The sequence below is a fragment of the Plecotus auritus genome (assembly GCF_963455305.1).
Source record: "Plecotus auritus genome assembly, chromosome: 9".
NCBI lineage: Eukaryota > Metazoa > Chordata > Mammalia > Chiroptera > Vespertilionidae > Plecotus > Plecotus auritus.
In genome coordinates this window covers 153,596,105-153,612,988 of record NC_137783.1, presented here as the reverse complement: position 1 = coordinate 153,612,988, position 16,884 = coordinate 153,596,105, and the positions used below count along the sequence as shown (strand labels likewise).

The 16,884-nt window shown below is 64.9% G+C and overlaps 1 protein-coding gene across 10 annotated transcripts in view; it reads right to left on the bottom strand.

Annotated features, from left to right (window-relative positions):
• SYT7 (synaptotagmin 7) overlaps positions 1-16,884 on the bottom strand; it is a 64,111-nt gene that overhangs the window by 7,070 nt on the left and 40,157 nt on the right. For 6 of the 10 annotated variants that reach the window (XM_080687236.1, XM_080687234.1, XM_080687237.1 and 3 more), the window contains 6 exons: positions 16,150-16,272; positions 11,411-11,546; positions 6,164-6,434; positions 2,001-2,170; positions 1,746-1,860; positions 1,053-1,252 (listed from right to left, as the gene is read on the bottom strand). In XM_080687236.1, the coding sequence (XP_080543362.1) occupies positions 1,053-1,252; positions 1,746-1,860; positions 2,001-2,170; positions 6,164-6,434; positions 11,411-11,546; positions 16,150-16,272 (1,015 nt within the window). The remainder of the gene's footprint in view (positions 1-1,052; positions 1,253-1,745; positions 1,861-2,000; positions 2,171-6,163; positions 6,435-11,410; positions 11,547-16,149; positions 16,273-16,884) is intronic. The other 4 variants (XM_080687241.1, XM_080687242.1, XM_080687243.1 and 1 more) reach the window with 1 other exon arrangement.

The following is a 16,884-nucleotide window of genomic DNA, read 5'->3' as shown; positions in this document are numbered from 1 at the left end:
GACAGCCCTCAGGTGGACAGCCCTCAGGGGAACAGCCCTCAGGAGAACAGCCCTCAGGGGGACAGCCCTCAGGTGGACAGCCCTCAGGAGAACAGCCCTCAGGAGAACAGCCCTCAGGGGGACAGCCCTCAGGTGGACAGCCCTCAGGGGGACAGTCCTCAGGGGAACAGCCCTCAGGAGAACAGCCCTCAGGGGGACAGCCCTCAGGGGAACAGCCCTCAGGAGAACAGCCCTCAGGGGGACAGCCCTCAGGGGAACAGCCCTCAGGAGAACAGCCCTCAGGGGGACAGCCCTCAGGAGAACAGCCCTCAGGGGGACAGCCCTCAGGGGAACAGCCCTCAGGAGAACAGCCCTCAGGTGGACAGCCCTCAGGTGGACAGCCCTCAGGGGAACAGCCCTCAGGGGAACAGCCCTCAGGAGAACAGCCCTCAGGTGGACAGCCCTCAGGGGAACAGCCCTCAGGAGGACAGCCCTCAGGAGAACAGCCCTCAGGTGGACAGCCCTCAGGGGAACAGCCCTCAGGAGAACAGCCCTCAGGTGGACAGCCCTCAGGTGGACAGCCCTCAGGAGGACAGCCCTCAGGAGAACAGCCCTCAGGTGGACAGCCCTCAGGGGAACAGCCCTCAGGGGGACACCCTTACACCGCCCTGGGAGTCCTGCAGAGTCCGGAGCAGCAGCTCCATTTTCCCAGGTGAGAGCCTGAAGCTCAGAGTGGCCAGGACCTGCCCAAGGCCACACAGCTAAAGCAGGGGAGGGGGGACGTGCCCTAATGGCTCGCCCTCTGCCGATGGGACCCCGGGGGACACTGCTCCGAGGTCCTTTCCCCGAAGGTCATTTTGGGATCCCGAGCAATCCTTCCTCCCGCCTTTCCACCTGGCTGTCCTGGTGACCGAGCCACAGCACCCCATATCCAACCCCCTCATCTCCAGAGGCCGGGGGGCGGGGTGCGGGGGGACATCCTATGTGGCCCCTTCTCTCCCGCGGCCCAGCCCTGTGCTCACCCAGCTCCCCGCCTGCCTGGTGAGGACAGACCCCGCCGGCCTCGCCCCTACCTTGCCGATGACGTCGTTGCGGCTGAGCCTGTCCTTGTCCATGACCGTGATGACGATGGTGGTCTCCCTCAGCTTCTCCGTGGGGACATCGAAGGCAAAGGACTCGTTGAAGATGGGGTTCAGGTTCCTCTTCATCGTCACCGTCTTCTTCTTCTCCACCCGCTTGTCCTTGTACATCAGCCACACCTTCACGTAGGGGTCTGGGCACCAGGGGGGCAGGGTCAGCCGGCAGCGGGCGGCTTCCCAGGGCGCCCGTCCCCCCCCAGGGCGGCAGCGGGAGGGTCAGGGAGGCCACAGCAAGAGAGGGGTCGGGGCCGCTGGACGGAGGAGCTGGGAGGGGGGACTCGGCCACCCCATTGCCCTCCTGCGCACACGGAGGCGGAAACCCAGCCAGACAGGCCGGGTCTCGCCTGAGGCCACGGACCAGTGGTGTCGGAGCTGGGGTCCGAGCCAGGCCCCCCGCAGTGTCCCTTCTGCATGGTTCTGGGAAGGACAGTCTGAGAGGACGCAGCCCCAGAGGCTGCTTCGCCCAGGGCTCTGGGGCAGAGGAGTGGAGACTGGAGGTGGGTGGGGGGCCGTGGTGGTGGTGATGGGAAGAGTGTGGACCCCGCCGTCCACACCCAGCATGACCGTGTCCCAGAGCCTCCCGCCCCCCCGCTCCCCCCCCGCCCCCTCACCCCAGGAGCCCCGCACCTGACGTGCCCCCGATGTCCATGGCTTTGAGGTTCCGTGCTTTGATGATGTTCACGATGATGGAGTTGGCAGAGGGGTTGTAGCAGAGCGACAGGAGCAGCTCCCCTCGGCTCCCCTGGGGGACAGGGCGGGTGAGCGGGGCGGGGCACCCCTCCCACAGCACGCCTGACCTCCCCCAGACTGAGCGGGACGGGGCCTGGGTCCCATCCCTGACCCGCCAGCCCCCGCCCAGGCCCGGGCCGGGCGGAGCCTTACACTCCCATCGCTGCATGGCTTCAGATCCTTCCAGAAGGTCTGCATCTGGGTCAGGTCCACCTTGTTGAGGGGGATGGACACCTCCCCAATGGGGTCGTTGCGGCTGAAGCGGTCGTAGTCCAAGACCTGGAGGTAGAGGACCCTCTGCACCACCTTCTCGTAGGGGAAACCTGGGGACAGACAGCGCCGTGAGGCCGGGGCCGCGGGCCGGGGGCGGGGCCGGCTCCTGGGCAGAGGGCCCGCCCCTTCCTGCCGCCACCCCGCCTGGGCCCAGGGCCACACCTGCATCGGCCGGCCCTCCCGAAGCCTCAGTGAGAACTGTCATCATCTCCTCGCTTCCCAGTGACAGTTCTCCAAGGCGGATGCTCTCTGGTCCTATTTTTTTTTTTAATATATTTTTATTGATCTCAGAGAGGAAGGGAGAGGGAGGGAGAGATAGAAACATCAATGATGGGAGAGAATCATTGATCGGCTGCCTCCTGCAGGGCCCACACCGGGGATGGAGCCCACAACCTGGGCACGTGCCCTGACCAGGAATCGAACGGTGACCTCCTGGTTCATGGGTCGACGCTCAACCACAGAGCCACGGGCCGGGCTCTCTAGTCCTTTTTATAGATGAGGAGACGGACGCTCAGACGGCTTAAATACTGGCCTACGTCCCACAGCGAATGCAGAGCAGCCTGGGACCACTCACTCACCCGGATCTGAGTCCCTGACCGCTGTGGTCCCCCCAGCCAGGGAGGACCACGCCCAGCCCGGGAGGACCACGCCCAGCCCGGGAGGACCACGCCCAGCCAGGGAGGACCACGCCCAGCCCGGGAGGACCACGCCCAGCCAGGGAGGACCACGCCCAGCCCAGCCCGGGAGGACCACGCCCAGCCTGAGAGGACCACGCTCAGCCAGGGAGGCCCGGGGGGACCCACAAGAGGGAAAAGGCAGAGGCAGCGAAGTGGGAGAGGACTGGACACACATGCCGGGACCCTGCACTCCCTCCGCCTCCTCCCAGTGCATCAGCCATACTCCTGACCTTCCTCAACAGGTCCCACGGCTGCCCCTTCTCCCCTGCCACCTCCCTCACCCAAGCCCGGGCACCTCCCTCACCCAATCCCGGGCACCTCCCTCACCCAATCCCGGGCACCTCCCTCACCCAAGCCCGGGCACCTCTTGCCTAGACAGTCTCAAGAGCCTCCAAACCGCCCTGCCCGCTTGCCCGCTTGCCCCTGCAGCCCGCCCTCCACCACAGCCAGAGCAAGCTCTCAAAAATAGAAACGGCATCATGGCACTCCTGCCTCAGCCTCTCAGAGGCCCCAGGGCACTCAGAATAAAAGCCGAGCGCCCGCCTTGGCTCCGAACCCTCCCACCATTTGGCCCGCTGTCCTCTCCCTCGTCTCGTGCCCACTCTTTGCTCAATGACTGGGCTCCAGCCACACCGGCCTCCGTCCCGCCCCCCCCCAACCCCCCGCTTTCTTTCCTGACATCCCCGATGGGGTCAGGTCCCTGTTTACACTCCAGCACTTTCCTCTCACAGCGCATCACAGGCCGTGCTGGAGACCTCTCTGTCTGTGTCCTTGAGTCTGACTCCCTCACTAGGAAGGGCTCTCTGTCCTCAGCCCCCGGGCCCCAGCAGCTGCCTGCTTCTGGCACGTAGTGGGCACTCGATACCTATTTGTTAAGTGAATCAATCACTGAACAAGTGCCTAAGTGCCGGTGGAATGGCCCGAGGGAGCAACGGAGGGAGCAGCGGGGTGTGCCGGGTGCAGCGGAGCTGAGGCCCCAGGGAGCGGGGGAGGAGCGTGGATGGATGGAGAAGGTGCTGGGAAGCCAGGCGCAGGCCTGAAGCTGGAGCCATTGGACCTCGGGAGGCTTCGCTGGAGGAGGGGCCGGCCTGCGAGGTGCAGGGGGCGCAGACCAGCCTGGAGGCCTGAGGGGATCGGGTCCTGATCCAGGGTCTGAACCGGAAGGAGCGAGGACACAACAGCTTAGCCAGACCGATGGAGAAGGTGGAGGGCTCTGGAGGGTTCTAGCACCTTCCGCCACGGACGCGAGATGTCCAGAGAAGCCCCTGCGAGGAGGGAGCAGGGGCAGCAGAAGACGAAACCGTCCGTTCCGGAACCTCCAGCCTCTCCGTTCCTCCAGGGCCCCTCCTCCTGCTGAGGGGCCTGCACCTGACGCGGGGCCCAGCCCAGGTGACCTGGGCATTCCTCCAGGCGAAACGCATGACGAGTGCTCTGGCAACGCTGGAGGTTCCAAGAGGTCCTTGCGTGCACGTCAGCTCCCGTCAGCACCAGAGAAGGCAGTCTGCTATTTGGCAAACTCCTATTCACCCGTCACAACCCAACTCGAATGGCCCTTCTTCTGGGAAATGCCCTTCACCACCACCAAGGGGCGCTCACACCGGGTTCCTGCAGCTCCTGTCACACAGCCACGGCTTAGTCATTACACGTCTATGTCCTCCATTGGACCAGGGGAGCCTCAAGGGCCATAGTTCTGCTCTGCACCCCCCTCCTCCCGCCTCCCGTGCCCAGGAAAATGCCAGCTCAGAGTTAATGCTCGATGAATTTTGCAGAAGGGACCAATGGATTGGGGCTCTGTCCATACACGTTGCCCCACTAACTGGCTCCATACACCTCCAGATGGCTGAGCCTCTTGCTGGTTGTACCATCTCTAAACTGACCCCCACACATGGATAGGGGCACCCATGCGCTCCGCATCAGTAATTTGCTTAGGGGTGAGCTGGCTGCCGCCTCGCAGAATGGGGGTGGGGTGGGGTGTGTGTGTGCCAGATGGCTGGGGTGCCAGAGAGTCCCTGGGGTGCGCGCTGGAGGTTCTGAGAGCCAGGGCACGGGGTTTGTTCTCACTGGTTGAGCAGGGCTGTGGGGAAAGGGCAGGAATCACTCCCTGCTCACACAGCGGCTTCCTGGTCACTGCGAACCCTCAGAGATGAGAGAGGAAGAAGGGCTGCAGGAGAGAGGAAGGGCATTCGCCCCACAGGCCGGGCGGCCATTGTTCCTGGAGGCGGGGTGGAGCGAGGAGGGCAGCGGACCCAGGGCATCAAGGAGAGGCTGGGGAGGGGGGCGTGCACTGCCCTGGGGTTCAGAAGTGCTTTTACAATCTGCTGACTTCCTGATTTGAAACCAAGGCACCGAGAGGCTCAGGAACCCGCTGGGTCACACAGCTAGTAAGGGGCAGAGCTGGGATTCACACCCAGGGAGCCGGGGCCATAGCCTGCGCTCTGAACCACTCGACCACGGTCGCTCCAGCGGCTCCACCTCGGCACCCTGCGGGCGCCTCCCTTCCTTCCTGCCCTCCTCGCGGGAGTCCTGTGTTGGAGCTGAGCGCCCAGCGGTCCTCCTCAGCCTCTGGCTCTGGGGCCGGCCCCACGCAGTGCTACAGCCTAATCCCAGCTCGACACAAATGCAGCAGGTTAGCTGGGCGAGACACGTGCTGTGTGGGAGTGTGCAAGCGCGTGCAAGCGTGCTTGTGTGTGTGCGTGTGTGTGTGTGTGTGTATGTGTGTGTATCCGAACATGTGCATTTGTGCCTGGGGTCACGTGTGTACCGGTGTGGGGTGATGGAGGAGGAAGACAGAGTCTCTGGGGGGGGCGGGGTCATGTGTGTACCTGTGTGGGGTGACGGAGGAGGAGGACAGAGACTCTGGGTGAGCGGGGTCACGTGTGTACCTGTGTGGGGTGATGGAGGAGGAGGACAGAGACTCTGGGGGGGCGGGGTCACGTGTGTACCGGTGTGGGGTGATGGAGGAGGAGGACAGAGACTCTGGGGGGGCGGGGTCACGTGTGTACCGGTGTGGGGTGACGGAGGAGGAGGACAGAGACTCTGGGGGGGCGGGGTCACGTGTGTACCGGTGTGGGGTGACGGAGGAGGAGGACAGAGACTCTGGGGGGGCGGGGTCACGTGTGTACCGGTGTGGGGTGACGGAGGAGGAGGACAGAGACTCTGGGGGGGCGGGGTCACGTGTGTACCGGTGTGGGGTGACGGAGGAGGAGGACAGAGACTCTGGGGGGGCGGGGTCACATGTGTTCCGGTGTGGGGTGATGGAGGAGGAGGACAGAGACTCTGGGGGGGCGGGGTCACGTGTGTACCGGTGTGGGGTGATGGAGGAGGAGGACAGAGACTCTGGGTGGGCAGGGGCGGCTCCAGCCTCACCTTCGAAGAGGAAGGTCTCGTTCCAGTGGGGGTTCAGGTTCTTCCTCTTCACCTTGGTCTCCAGCTTGTGCTTCTTGTCTGGCAGCAGGTAGATCTTGACGAAGGGGTCGCTGGTGCCGCTGAAGTCCTTGGCCGGCAGCTCCTGGGCCTTCATGATCTTCACGGTGAGCGTGGACTCCTGGAAGTTGTAGCCGACACTGAACTGGATGCGGCCCAGGTTCTCTCGGCTGCAGCCCTCGTGGGCCTCGTCCTCCTCGGAGCCTGGGGAGAGCTGGTGGGGAGAGGCCGGTGGGGTTGGGAGGGTTCTTCTTCCTGGAGCCCCCGCTGCAGCCCCGCACCGTGAGGAGGCCTCTCTGGGCCCCAAGCCGGGCCAGAGCTGGGAGCTGCTCTGTCCCTCTGGTCGCCATGAGGCTGGTGGGGGGGGGGGGGGCGCCCACATCCACACCCGGGTGAGGATGCTCAGACAGAGGGCAGGAGCCTTGCACAGGCTCACAGGGGGAGCAAGGGAGGGCAGAACCGGCCCGGCCCCCCGTCTCCTGAACCCCAGGGCAGTGCATGCCCCACTCCCCAGCCTCTCCTTGATGCCCCGGGTCCGCTGCCCTCCTCGCTCCACCCCAGGCTTCCCCCCGCCTCCCCTGGGCCCCTGAGCTCCCTCCGCCAGCTCCCCCGCCCCCCCCCCCCAACCCAGCCCTGTACGGTGTCCTGTGTTTTGTGAAATACACCAACCAGCAGATGAGGGGACTGTGCACACCTGTGACCTCTCCTCGGAAACTGGGGTTCTGAGGCCGGTGTGGTTTACAAAAGGAGAGGTGAGTTTGGGAAGCCTGATGTGATGGGGTTGGGGGGCCCATGGGGGTGGGCAGCAGAGTTGTTTAAAAGGAGCCTCCGATGCCAGTACACACACCAGGCGAGGACCCCTGGGAGGGAAGACTACCCCGATTCAGTCCCCACCCCTCGGGGGGGGGGGGGTTGACACTTGGGCCGACCCAGCGATGGACAGATGGACCTAGGGCAGCATGGGGCCCATTCCTAGGCCGACACTGAAATGGGAAGGAACTGGGGGAGGGTCTCCCAGCCAAGTCTTCTCAGCTGTGGCTGCTCATTTGGGATATCTGGGGAGGTCTGAGGACACTGCCCACCCCGACCTCCTGGGTCCCACCCCGACCGCACCCCAAACCCAGGGGGCTCACGTGGCCCAGGCACCCTGCCCTAAAAGCTCCTCAGGCGATGGGATGAGAGCCAGGGGCGGGCCCGATGAAACTGCCCAGCCCTGTTGTCTCTCCCCACTGCCCCCCCGGGAGCCTTCTCTTTCCTCCCGGAGAGGTGGCCCCAAGCTCTGAACTCCTAAACAATCTAGGTGATAGGAATACACGTAGGGTGCACCTACCATGGCAGAAGACTCTTACATCACCTTCTTACCGATTCCCAACAACAGCGGGCGAGGCAGTGATCACCGCTCTAGCTGAGGAGACTGGCTCAGAGAGGTTAAGTCGCATGCCCGAGATTGCACAGCAGCCTGAACCCTCTCTGCCTCTGAGGCCCACTCTTCTTGCCACCAAAGCAGGCCCATGTTCCAGGTCAAGGTTGAGCTTCCCCCCAAGCCAGTGAGGACTGGCCAGCCCCCGGGAGATGCATCGGAGTCACAGATAATAATAGTAGCTGCCGCGGGCCTGGCCCTGCCCTGAGCCGGGAGCTTGGCCCTCACACTCTCCGCAGCATTCGGAGGGGGCGGCGCGGCAGTATTCCAGTTTGGTTTGGGGCCCAGGCAGGTCCCTGAGGGGCATCAAGCCGCCAAGCGGTGAGGGGAAGCTCAAACCCGGGTCCGTGCCCGCCGCACCCTGGTCCGGGCTGGAGCTGGATGGGGGCTGAGCTGCCTCTGCTCTTCCTTACGGAGGAAGAGGGCCCCCCAGGCAACCCGCCAGCCCCACCCCCCCAGGCCCTGCGAGTGTGGCTTCCCTCCCCAGACGCAGTTCTCCCCTGGTGCTCCCCGCCTCCTCACACCAGCCCACTCCCTTTGAACCTCAGTTTCCACATCTGCAGAATGGGACTGTGAGACCTAGCTCGTGGGGTTCCTGGGAGGGTTACATGGGTTCAGGTCCCTTCCATAGTCCTGCTGTGTAGTCTGGCCCCTGGCGCTCGGCTGCTCTGGGGCCTACAAAGACCTCTCGCCCCCTCCCCTTCCTCCAAAAGTTGGGGTGAAGTCCCGGTGACTGGAGTCCAGGTGACCCCAGCCCACCTGAGGCCCCGCTGGTCACTTGGCTCTTGGCTCTCAAACAAGGTGGCCTGTGGGGGAGGGGCCAGTGGGCGTCACCATGGATGCAGGCAGTGGCTGTGTGTTTGCTCCCAGCCTTTCAGAGCCATAGCCTGGAGCCCTAATTAACCAGCTGGGACAGCTCCAGGAGCTGTTTCCATGGCAATCAAGCAGGCCACCCCCACCACGCCCCCAGGGAGGTGCTGCTGGAGCCCCTGCTCCAGCAGAGGCATCAAAAAGCATCTGGACTCTGGCGGGGGGGTGGGGGTGGGGTGGGGGGGTGGGGGGGGGTGGAGGGCGCAGAGGAAAGGAGCTCAGCTGGTTAGAACATTGTCCTGATACGCCAAGATTGTGGGTTCAATCCCTGGTCAGGGTACAGATAAGAATCAACTGTGGCTCAGTGGCTGAGCATCGACCTATGAACCAGGACAGCAGTCAGCAAACTCATTAGTCAACAGCGCCAAATATCAACAGTACAACGAATGACATTTCTTTTGAGAGCCAAATTTTTTAAACTTAAACTTCTTCTAACGCCACTTCTTCAAAACAGACTCGCCCAGGCCGTGGTATTTTGTGGAAGAGCCACACTCAAGGGGCCAAAGAGCCGCATGTGGCTCTCGAGCCGCAGTTTACCGACCACGGAACCAGGAGGTCATGGTTCGATTCCCGGTCAGGGCACATGCCCGGGTTGAGGGCTGGATCCCCAGGGTGGGGCCTGCAGGAGGCAGCTGATCCAGGACTCTCTCTCATCATCGATGTTTCCATCTCTCTCTCCCTCTCCCTTCCTCTCTGAAATCAATAAAAAAATTTTAAAAAGAATCAACCAATGAATGGATAAATAAGTGGAACCACAAGTTGATGTTTCTCTCTGTCTCTCTTCCTCTCGCAAATCAACCAATCAATAAATCATTAAAAGCAGCCCTTGGGCAGTGCCAGGGCCGAGAGACTCAGATGGGGGGTGTGTGGCCCAGCCTCCTGACTCTTCCTCTGGCCAAACCATGGGTGCCCAGGCCTTCTCCTGACCCCCAGCTTCGGACAGGCTGGGCCGGGAGCTCAGACTGCCGTTTACTTCCGCCCTGCTCACCTTCATCTTCACGGCTGATGCTACTGACCTGCCTGTGGCCTAGGGCTGGGCAAGGAGGCCGGCCTGCCACCCAGAGGGTCCGCTGGGCCTGGGAGGGGGCGAGGCCTGCACTTCCTTCCTCTGCCCGTGGCTGTGCACCTCCCCCTGGGAGCAGCTCCGCAGGTGGGCTGGCTGGAAAAGGGCCGTCCCTTCTGGGAACCCGGCCACTGGGAGGCTGGAGCCAATTAAGAGCCTGTGCAGGGAGCAGGCCGGCTGTGGCGAAGGCCTGTCCGGAGGAAGGCCTGTCCATCCACGTGAGTCGGGGGGGACAGGAGGGCAGTGGAGAGCTCGGCTCGCAAGGGCCTTGAGGGCGGGGCAAAGGGGGAGGTGAGGAGGCCCAAGGGAGACCAGGGAGATCGGATGCTCTAATCTGCACCCCAGAGAAATGTGGACTCATAGACCCACCTCAGGCCTGCTGCTGGGGAACCTGCGTTTTGTTGTTAATCCTTACCCAGGGGTATTTTTTCATTCATTTTTAGAGAGAGTGGAAGGCAGGGAGGGAGGTGGGGAGAGAGAGAAACATCGATGTGAGAGAGACACATCAATTGGTTGTCTCTGCACGTGCCCCGATTGGGGCTGGGGATCAAACCTGCACCCCAGGTATGTGCCCTTGACCGAAATTGAACCCACGACCCTTTCGGTGAGCAGGCCAATGCTCTGTCCACTGAGCCACACGGGCCAGGGCGGCTGGGGATCTGCATTTTAACAAAGGGCAGTGGGGATGGATGGTTAGAACTGGCCAGAACCCCAAATGGCAAAGGGTGGGGCCTGGGGGCTCTGGGGCCCTCAGGGAGGGCGGGGGCTTCGGGGCCAAGGCCGTGGGCAGGCAACTCTGAGTTGCCCGATGTCAGCACTGGCCAGGGCCTGGGAGCCCACCCAGCCCCTTCCTTCTCACTATGGGGGAGGTGGGGGGGCCTAGTCCAAAGAGGGGAAGTGACCTGTCCCAGGTCATGTCCAGTAGGAACCCCGCTGGCCCCGGGTCCCCACCCTCACACCCTCCCCCAGCCTTCCTGGCGCTTCTGAGCTGCCACAGCTCCCGCCTTTGGAAAGCAGAGGGGCAAATGGTGCTGCCGCCAGGGGGCGCCAGGTGGAGCCACAGCCTCTGCCTTGGTGGAAAAAAAGCAGCGCCCAGAACAGGGGTGGGCAAACTTTTTGACTCGAGGGCCACAATGGGTTCTTAAACTGGACCAGAGGGCCGGAACAAAAGCATGGATGGAGTGTTTGTGTGAACTAATATAAATTCAAAGTAAAGGAGCGGAGGGGAGAGCAAGAGAACCCTCCGCTCTTTCGGCTCCGCGGGCCGGATAGAACAGCCGAACGGGCCGGATCCGGCCCGCGGGCCGTAGTTTGCCCACGGCTGGCCCAGAACCACAGGGCTGAGAGCCCGGCATCGGCAGTGTCCCCACCCAGGGACCACGACCGGGGCCCTGCCTGCTCCCTGGCTCTCTCTGGACCTCACTGGGCCCCGCAGCCATGTGGCTGGGAGGGTCCCTGGATGGGGATCTGAGACCTGCTCCACTGGACGGGGGCTTTGCTCATGGGCTGCCACTCAGAGGAAGGGCACCTTCTGCCCCGCGTCCTCTGTCCGCTCGTCTTCCCTTCCAGGGCCCTGAAAGCATTGCACACGGGTCGCTGTCCTTAGGCCCCTGCCCAGTCCAGAGAGACGGGAGGAGGATGGGCCTTCTTAGTCTCCTTTGACAGATGGGGAAACTGAGGCACGAGAGGCCTCTGTGATGAAAGAGCCGGTCACCACGCTGGGTCCCCGGCCTGCGTGGACGGCTCCCACACTGCCACCCATCTCCACACACGCCCCTCCCCTGCCCGACCGCACAGCCCAGCTCCTGGGCGGGCCGGGCCCCCCCAGCCTTCTCACCATGAGCATCTCGCTGGTGAGGGAGTTGACGAGGTCCGAGACGGAGGAGCGCGGCTCGGTCCGGCGGTCAGACTCATCGTGAGGCGTCTGGCTGGGCACTGGAGTCGTGTTTACCGCCTTCCCTCCTGCAGGCAACCTGGGGGCCGGGGAGTCCGAATGAGCGAGCCTGGCGGTGGGCGGCCGGGGCGGGGCCCTGTGGGCCGGGGGGGCGGCAGGCCCCACTCTCAGCCCCCGGCAGCGGCCGCCTGCAGGCCAGCAGGAACTGTGCTCTTGTCCACGGCAGGCCTGCCTCCCCGCCTCGCTCCAGTGTGAGGTGCCTGGACTGCCCCTGTGGGTGCTGTCTGGGGGGTACGCCCACGCTACCTGTTCCCCAGAAAGCCCCCACCCTCCATCACTGCCTGCATGGTGACTGCTGAGCCTGCCTCCCTCCCCAGGGCTGTGTCCCTGCTGCCCCAGCTGAGGGGGGGGAGCCTGGGCGGGGGGGGGGGGGGCGGTGGCTCGGGTGTCGAGCGCTCTGTCGCTCTCCGCATCATTACCCTCTGCAAACACCCCGGTGCCTCTCCCCCGGACGCCCCACCTGTTTGCCCAGGCTCAGTGAGAACACAGGTGCCCTTTGGACGCCGGACCGACCAGGTGAGGTCAGGCCCCAGTCCTCGCAGCTCTGCCCAGCAGAACTGTCTATGGCGACACATGTTCCGTGTCCACGCTGTCCCTGTGTGGCCGCGGAGCGCGTGAGAGTGGCCAGTGCGACTGGGAACGGGAATCCCGTTGGACTGAAACTCGCTGAGGTGTAAAGGGCCGCCCGGTGGGCAGGCAAGTGGGTCCCCTCGCTCACTCCGAAGGCTGCACCTTCGAGAAGGCTCCCCCAGGGTCAGAGGAAGTCGGGGTACCACCAAGAAGCCCCGGATCTGAGCATTCCACGAGAGGCCCTGTCTGTACCCTGCCTCCGTGCTGTGTCCAGGCAGCCAGGCTCTCCAGCCGACGGCTGGGGGGGAGGCCAGTGGGGGCTCCGGAAGGGGGGCTCGAGGCCCCCAGGGACCAGCTGGAGCCTCCCACGAGGAGGGGGGGCGGCAGCATGGAGGAGATGGGGAGATGGCAGTGTGGGGCTCGGGACGGGCGACGGTAGAACAGCTGAAGAGACGAGAGCCAGACGTGGAGACACAAGCCACGGCCCTGGGTGTGGACCAGCCACCAGCACAGTTGGCCACGACAGGCACAGAGGCATGCACGGATATGCAGGTCCTGGAGGGGCACCAGGGCCCAGGAGCAGGGTGTGCACGCACACACACACACGCACGCACACACATGCACACACATGCACGCACACGCACGCACGCGCACGCACGTAAGCCCAGAAGACACCCAGGGGACCAGGGAGGGAATGGCACAGGCGACGGGCAGGCCGACCAGAGCAGCGCGATGACACACACACAGGGATGTGCACAGCGTGACCCCGAGAGGAAACACGTTTGGGGAGACCCAGCATGCCACGGTGTGCCGGGGAACTGGGACACACTGCAACGGAAGAGGCAGGGGGCAGCTGGATGCACAGCGCACCTGCCGTGGGGACGTGGCCTGGCCTGGACCACACGGAAGCACCCCCCCCCCCACCCGCACCCGGGAACACGAGGGCACTCCTCCCAGAGGCGCGGCCACAGCAGCGCTCACGTGCACGCGCGCGCACGTGTGCACACACTCACACACACATGCGTGGATGCACACATGGACACACAGGTGGACACGTGCTCACGCAGGCAGGCACGGGGCGGAAGAGGAGACTGAAATAGCTGGAGAGGTAAAGTCAGGTTAAAAATAGAGGGAGGAGGAGAGCGGAGACTGACTGCTGGAGGTATGAGAAAGTCGGTTATTTGGGCCACGCCACAGCCTCAGCACAGCTGCAAAGCAGCCTGGGAAAAGATGGTCAGCGCCACTGAAGCTGTCGGAGGTTACGGGGCAGAGACAAGTGCGCAGAGAGGCGGGGGAGAGGCGGAGGGGCCCCTGACGGCCCAGGGCCATCCCTGTGAGGAGCAGATGGGAGGAAGGAGGCAGGAGAGAGAGGCCAAGAAAGGTTAGTTGGAGACGCGTGAAGGCTGCAGGGTGCACAGGAGACCAGGAGGAGCGAGGCGGCCGAGAGGAGAGGCGGAGAGGAGGCGGGGGGACGCACCGTGACAGGAGAGACATGGTGGCTTTGGGCAAGGACAGCGATGGGGTGGTCAGGCCCGGCCCGGCCCGGGGCCCACTGGGGCGGGGGCGGGGCCATGGTGGAAACCATCTGGATCCCAAGAAGCAGTGGTGAAAGGGATGGCTGAGCGTATGAGGCGGGGTGGGTGCAGGGCCAATGGGTGAAGGCGGAATGCAGGGTGTGGGAGCCAGGGCCTCCCCGCTCCCTCCCGGGCCCAAGAGCATTTGGAGGTTCTTGGGGGCCATGGCCTGGAGGCCCACGGGCCGGGAGAGCCTGGATGGGGGCTTCCCAGACCCCAAGAATCCTGGCAGCAGGGGCAGGGACCAACCCTCCCGTCTTTGCTGGATGCACCCCCATCTCCCTTGCTGTTCCCCCTTTCTGCCCGGAGCCGGTGCTCACAGACCCTGGGCTGCACGTCCTCCCCAAATGTCCTCCCCAACAGCAGCCAAGGGCCTCCCACCCCTCGCCCCGGAGACTGGGTGGGAAACGGGGGGTCGGGGGGGGGGGTGGGCCTGAGGCGGAAGCTGAAGAGGAAGGGACAGTTGACTGAAGCCTTCCGTTGCAAGGCCAAGGAGCGGGAGCCCAGGGGTGGGGCCCCAAGGGGCCTGGCGCCCGTGGGGGAAGCAATGCCAAGCTTGGGGGGTGGGGAGCGCTGGGAAGGAAGTGCTGGATCCGGGACACCCTTGCCACCCCCCTCCCCCGCCCCCAGGCATGAGAAATGAGTGTCCTGGAGGGGGTGGGTGTGGCCGGCTGGGACTGGCATGGGTCCGCTGGGAAAGTTGGGCCGGGTCTCAGCGAGGGCCTGGCCCCCGCCTCCACCCCACCTTTCCCGGGAAGGCAAGGGGAGCGCTGATGTCATGATCAGAAGGGACGGGGTGTGAAAAGATGGAGTGAGACCTGAGTGGCAAGGGGTAAAAACAGGCCGTGGGTGGAAATGGAGCCAGGGAATGGGACACGGGGATGCGAAATCGCGTTTCCAGCCTGTATCGCTCCCTCACGCGTCACGCCTTGCCAGGCCAGGCGCTCGGCGGGCTTCTGGAGGGCCCAGCCCCTCTCCCGCAGCCTCTTGCCCTCAGCATGGTCACCCCCATCCCCCACCTGGCCCAGCCCTGCAGCCACAGCCTGGGAAGTGGGGACCCCTGGCGCCAGGCGAGTTGGAGGCAGCAGGCTCTGATGCTCCCGTCCCCCAGGACTTGGGCTCGGGGTGCGACACCATCTGTGTCCCGAGTGAAAGAACGGGTCCCGCTCTCCCCTCCCCCTCTGTGGGGCCGTGGCTTTGCCCACCACAGACATGCACTGTGGGCTCGGACGGGAAGACACGACAGGGATGGCCCCCAGAAGCCACCGGAGGCGAGTGAGCCAGCTGTCTAACTCGGCCTGCCCTCCCCTCCCCACGGGCCCTGAGCAGCGTGGGACGGTCCCTGCCGACCTGAGGGCCTCAGTGAGCAAGCTGCGGGGTGCCCGCCCGCCGACAGGATCTGCCCCCTGCCCCAGCCCAGGGCCGGCCCCTCGTTAGAAGCTCAGCATGTCCGAGCCGGAAGGGCCACCCTGTCCAGTCCTTCACTCGACAGACAAGCACACAGGCCCGGGGCCGAGCCATGCCCCGGCTGGACCGGGTGAGGGCGGCCGCCCCATGCTCACCTGCAGTGCAGGGCGTTAGCCTGACCAGCGGACCCGGCCCAAGGGATGCACCTCTCCCATGAACACAGGTGTGTGGCCTGTCCAGCTCAAGGCCAGGTGACAGGAGGCGGCCACCAGGTGCAGGACTGCCCTGCCCTCTGATGCTGCCAGAGCCCTGGACCTCTCTCTACGCCCCCCTCCCCCCTGCCCCGGCCAGTACCCCACTGAGGTGCTTCTGTGGGAGCTGGACGGTTAAATGCCCAGCCCTCAGCTCAGCCTGTGCTGTGGCCACAGGGGCTGTCCCTGTCCCCACAGGGTCCCGGGGGCCAGCAGCTGCTCTTGGCCCCCCTGCCATCCCCTCCTATTGGTACCTCAGGACCAAGGGCTGAGTTTCCGGTCACCAGGCCTCTCCCCTCCCCCTGCCTCTCCCCACCAGGGACTCCCCTTCCATCAGCAGAGTAGCCGGCCACACCTCTGCCGTGGGGGGGAAAGTGGGGGCGACTATCACCCCAGGAAAAAGGGAGGTTGGGGTGGCGGGGATGAGGGAGAACGGGCTAGCGCCCCTTCCCTAACATCCCCCCCCGCCCGCCAACCACCGGGAAACGGGGATTTCCGGGCCAGGGCAGAGATGGGAGATGAGGGGCAGCGGTAGCAAGCAGGAAGATGGGCAGGAAGGCTGGCTTGCTCCGGGCGAGGGCGGGCAGGCCCGGGGAGCAGGCTTGATCCAGAGTGGTCCCAGGACGGCCGCACTGGCCTCAGACCCAGGGGACACCCCCCGGGGTGGCCGCGTGTGAGGGCGCCGGCCGGGGAGGCAGGCCTCCTGCTCCAGCATCCGCTGAAGGCGCCGCCGCCGGGTCCAGCGGCCGGGTGGCCAAGGCAGGCAGCCCCCCGCCTCCGCCTTCTCCTCTGCCGCCGCCGCCGCCGCCTGAGCTCATACCTCTTGTCCCCCTGAGCGTTCTGGTTCTGCTGGGTTCCTGGGTTTTGCAGGTCAGGGATATTGGCAAAGTCATCCTGTTCCGAAAGCCCTAAGACCAAGGATAGCACCACCATCCGGCCTTCCCTGCCCGGTGGGCAGCCCACCAGCCGGGAACGGAGGAGGCCCCGCGGGCGGGGTGGGGAGGGGAAGGAGAGAGAGACAGAGACAGAGACAGAGACAGAGACAAAAAGAGAGAAGAAAAAAGCGTAAGAAACTGGGCCTGCAGGAGAGAAATCAAACTTTAGCACTGTCAACAGTTGCAGAGCAGAGCGGGGTGGAGGGGGGTAGGAGGGGGCGGGAGGGAGGGGAGGTGTCCGTGGCCTGAGACCCAGCTCGCCAGGGTCTGGAGAGGAACGGGGAAGGGGCAGGGCAGGGGCCTGCAGAGCTGGCATGTGCCTGGGGCTTCCTGAGGGGACCCTGGGGGAGGCTGAGGGAGTGGAGCCCGGGCCCGGGACCCGGCAGACTTCCAAGGTGAGTTCGCCGCCTGCCGCCCCCGAGGCCAGGGGCTCGGGCTCTGACATCGGGGCCCTGGGAGGAGAGGAGGGCTCTGTGCCACCTGCTCCGGGCTGTGCAGGCAGCGGTGGCTCCCAGTGGGGAGGTTCTCAGAAAGCGTGCAAGCTCCGTGGGCCCGCACCCTGGGCTCGTGGGAGCCCCGCACGGAGACATCTCCCGATCCCGGCCAGCCAGGCGTGCGTG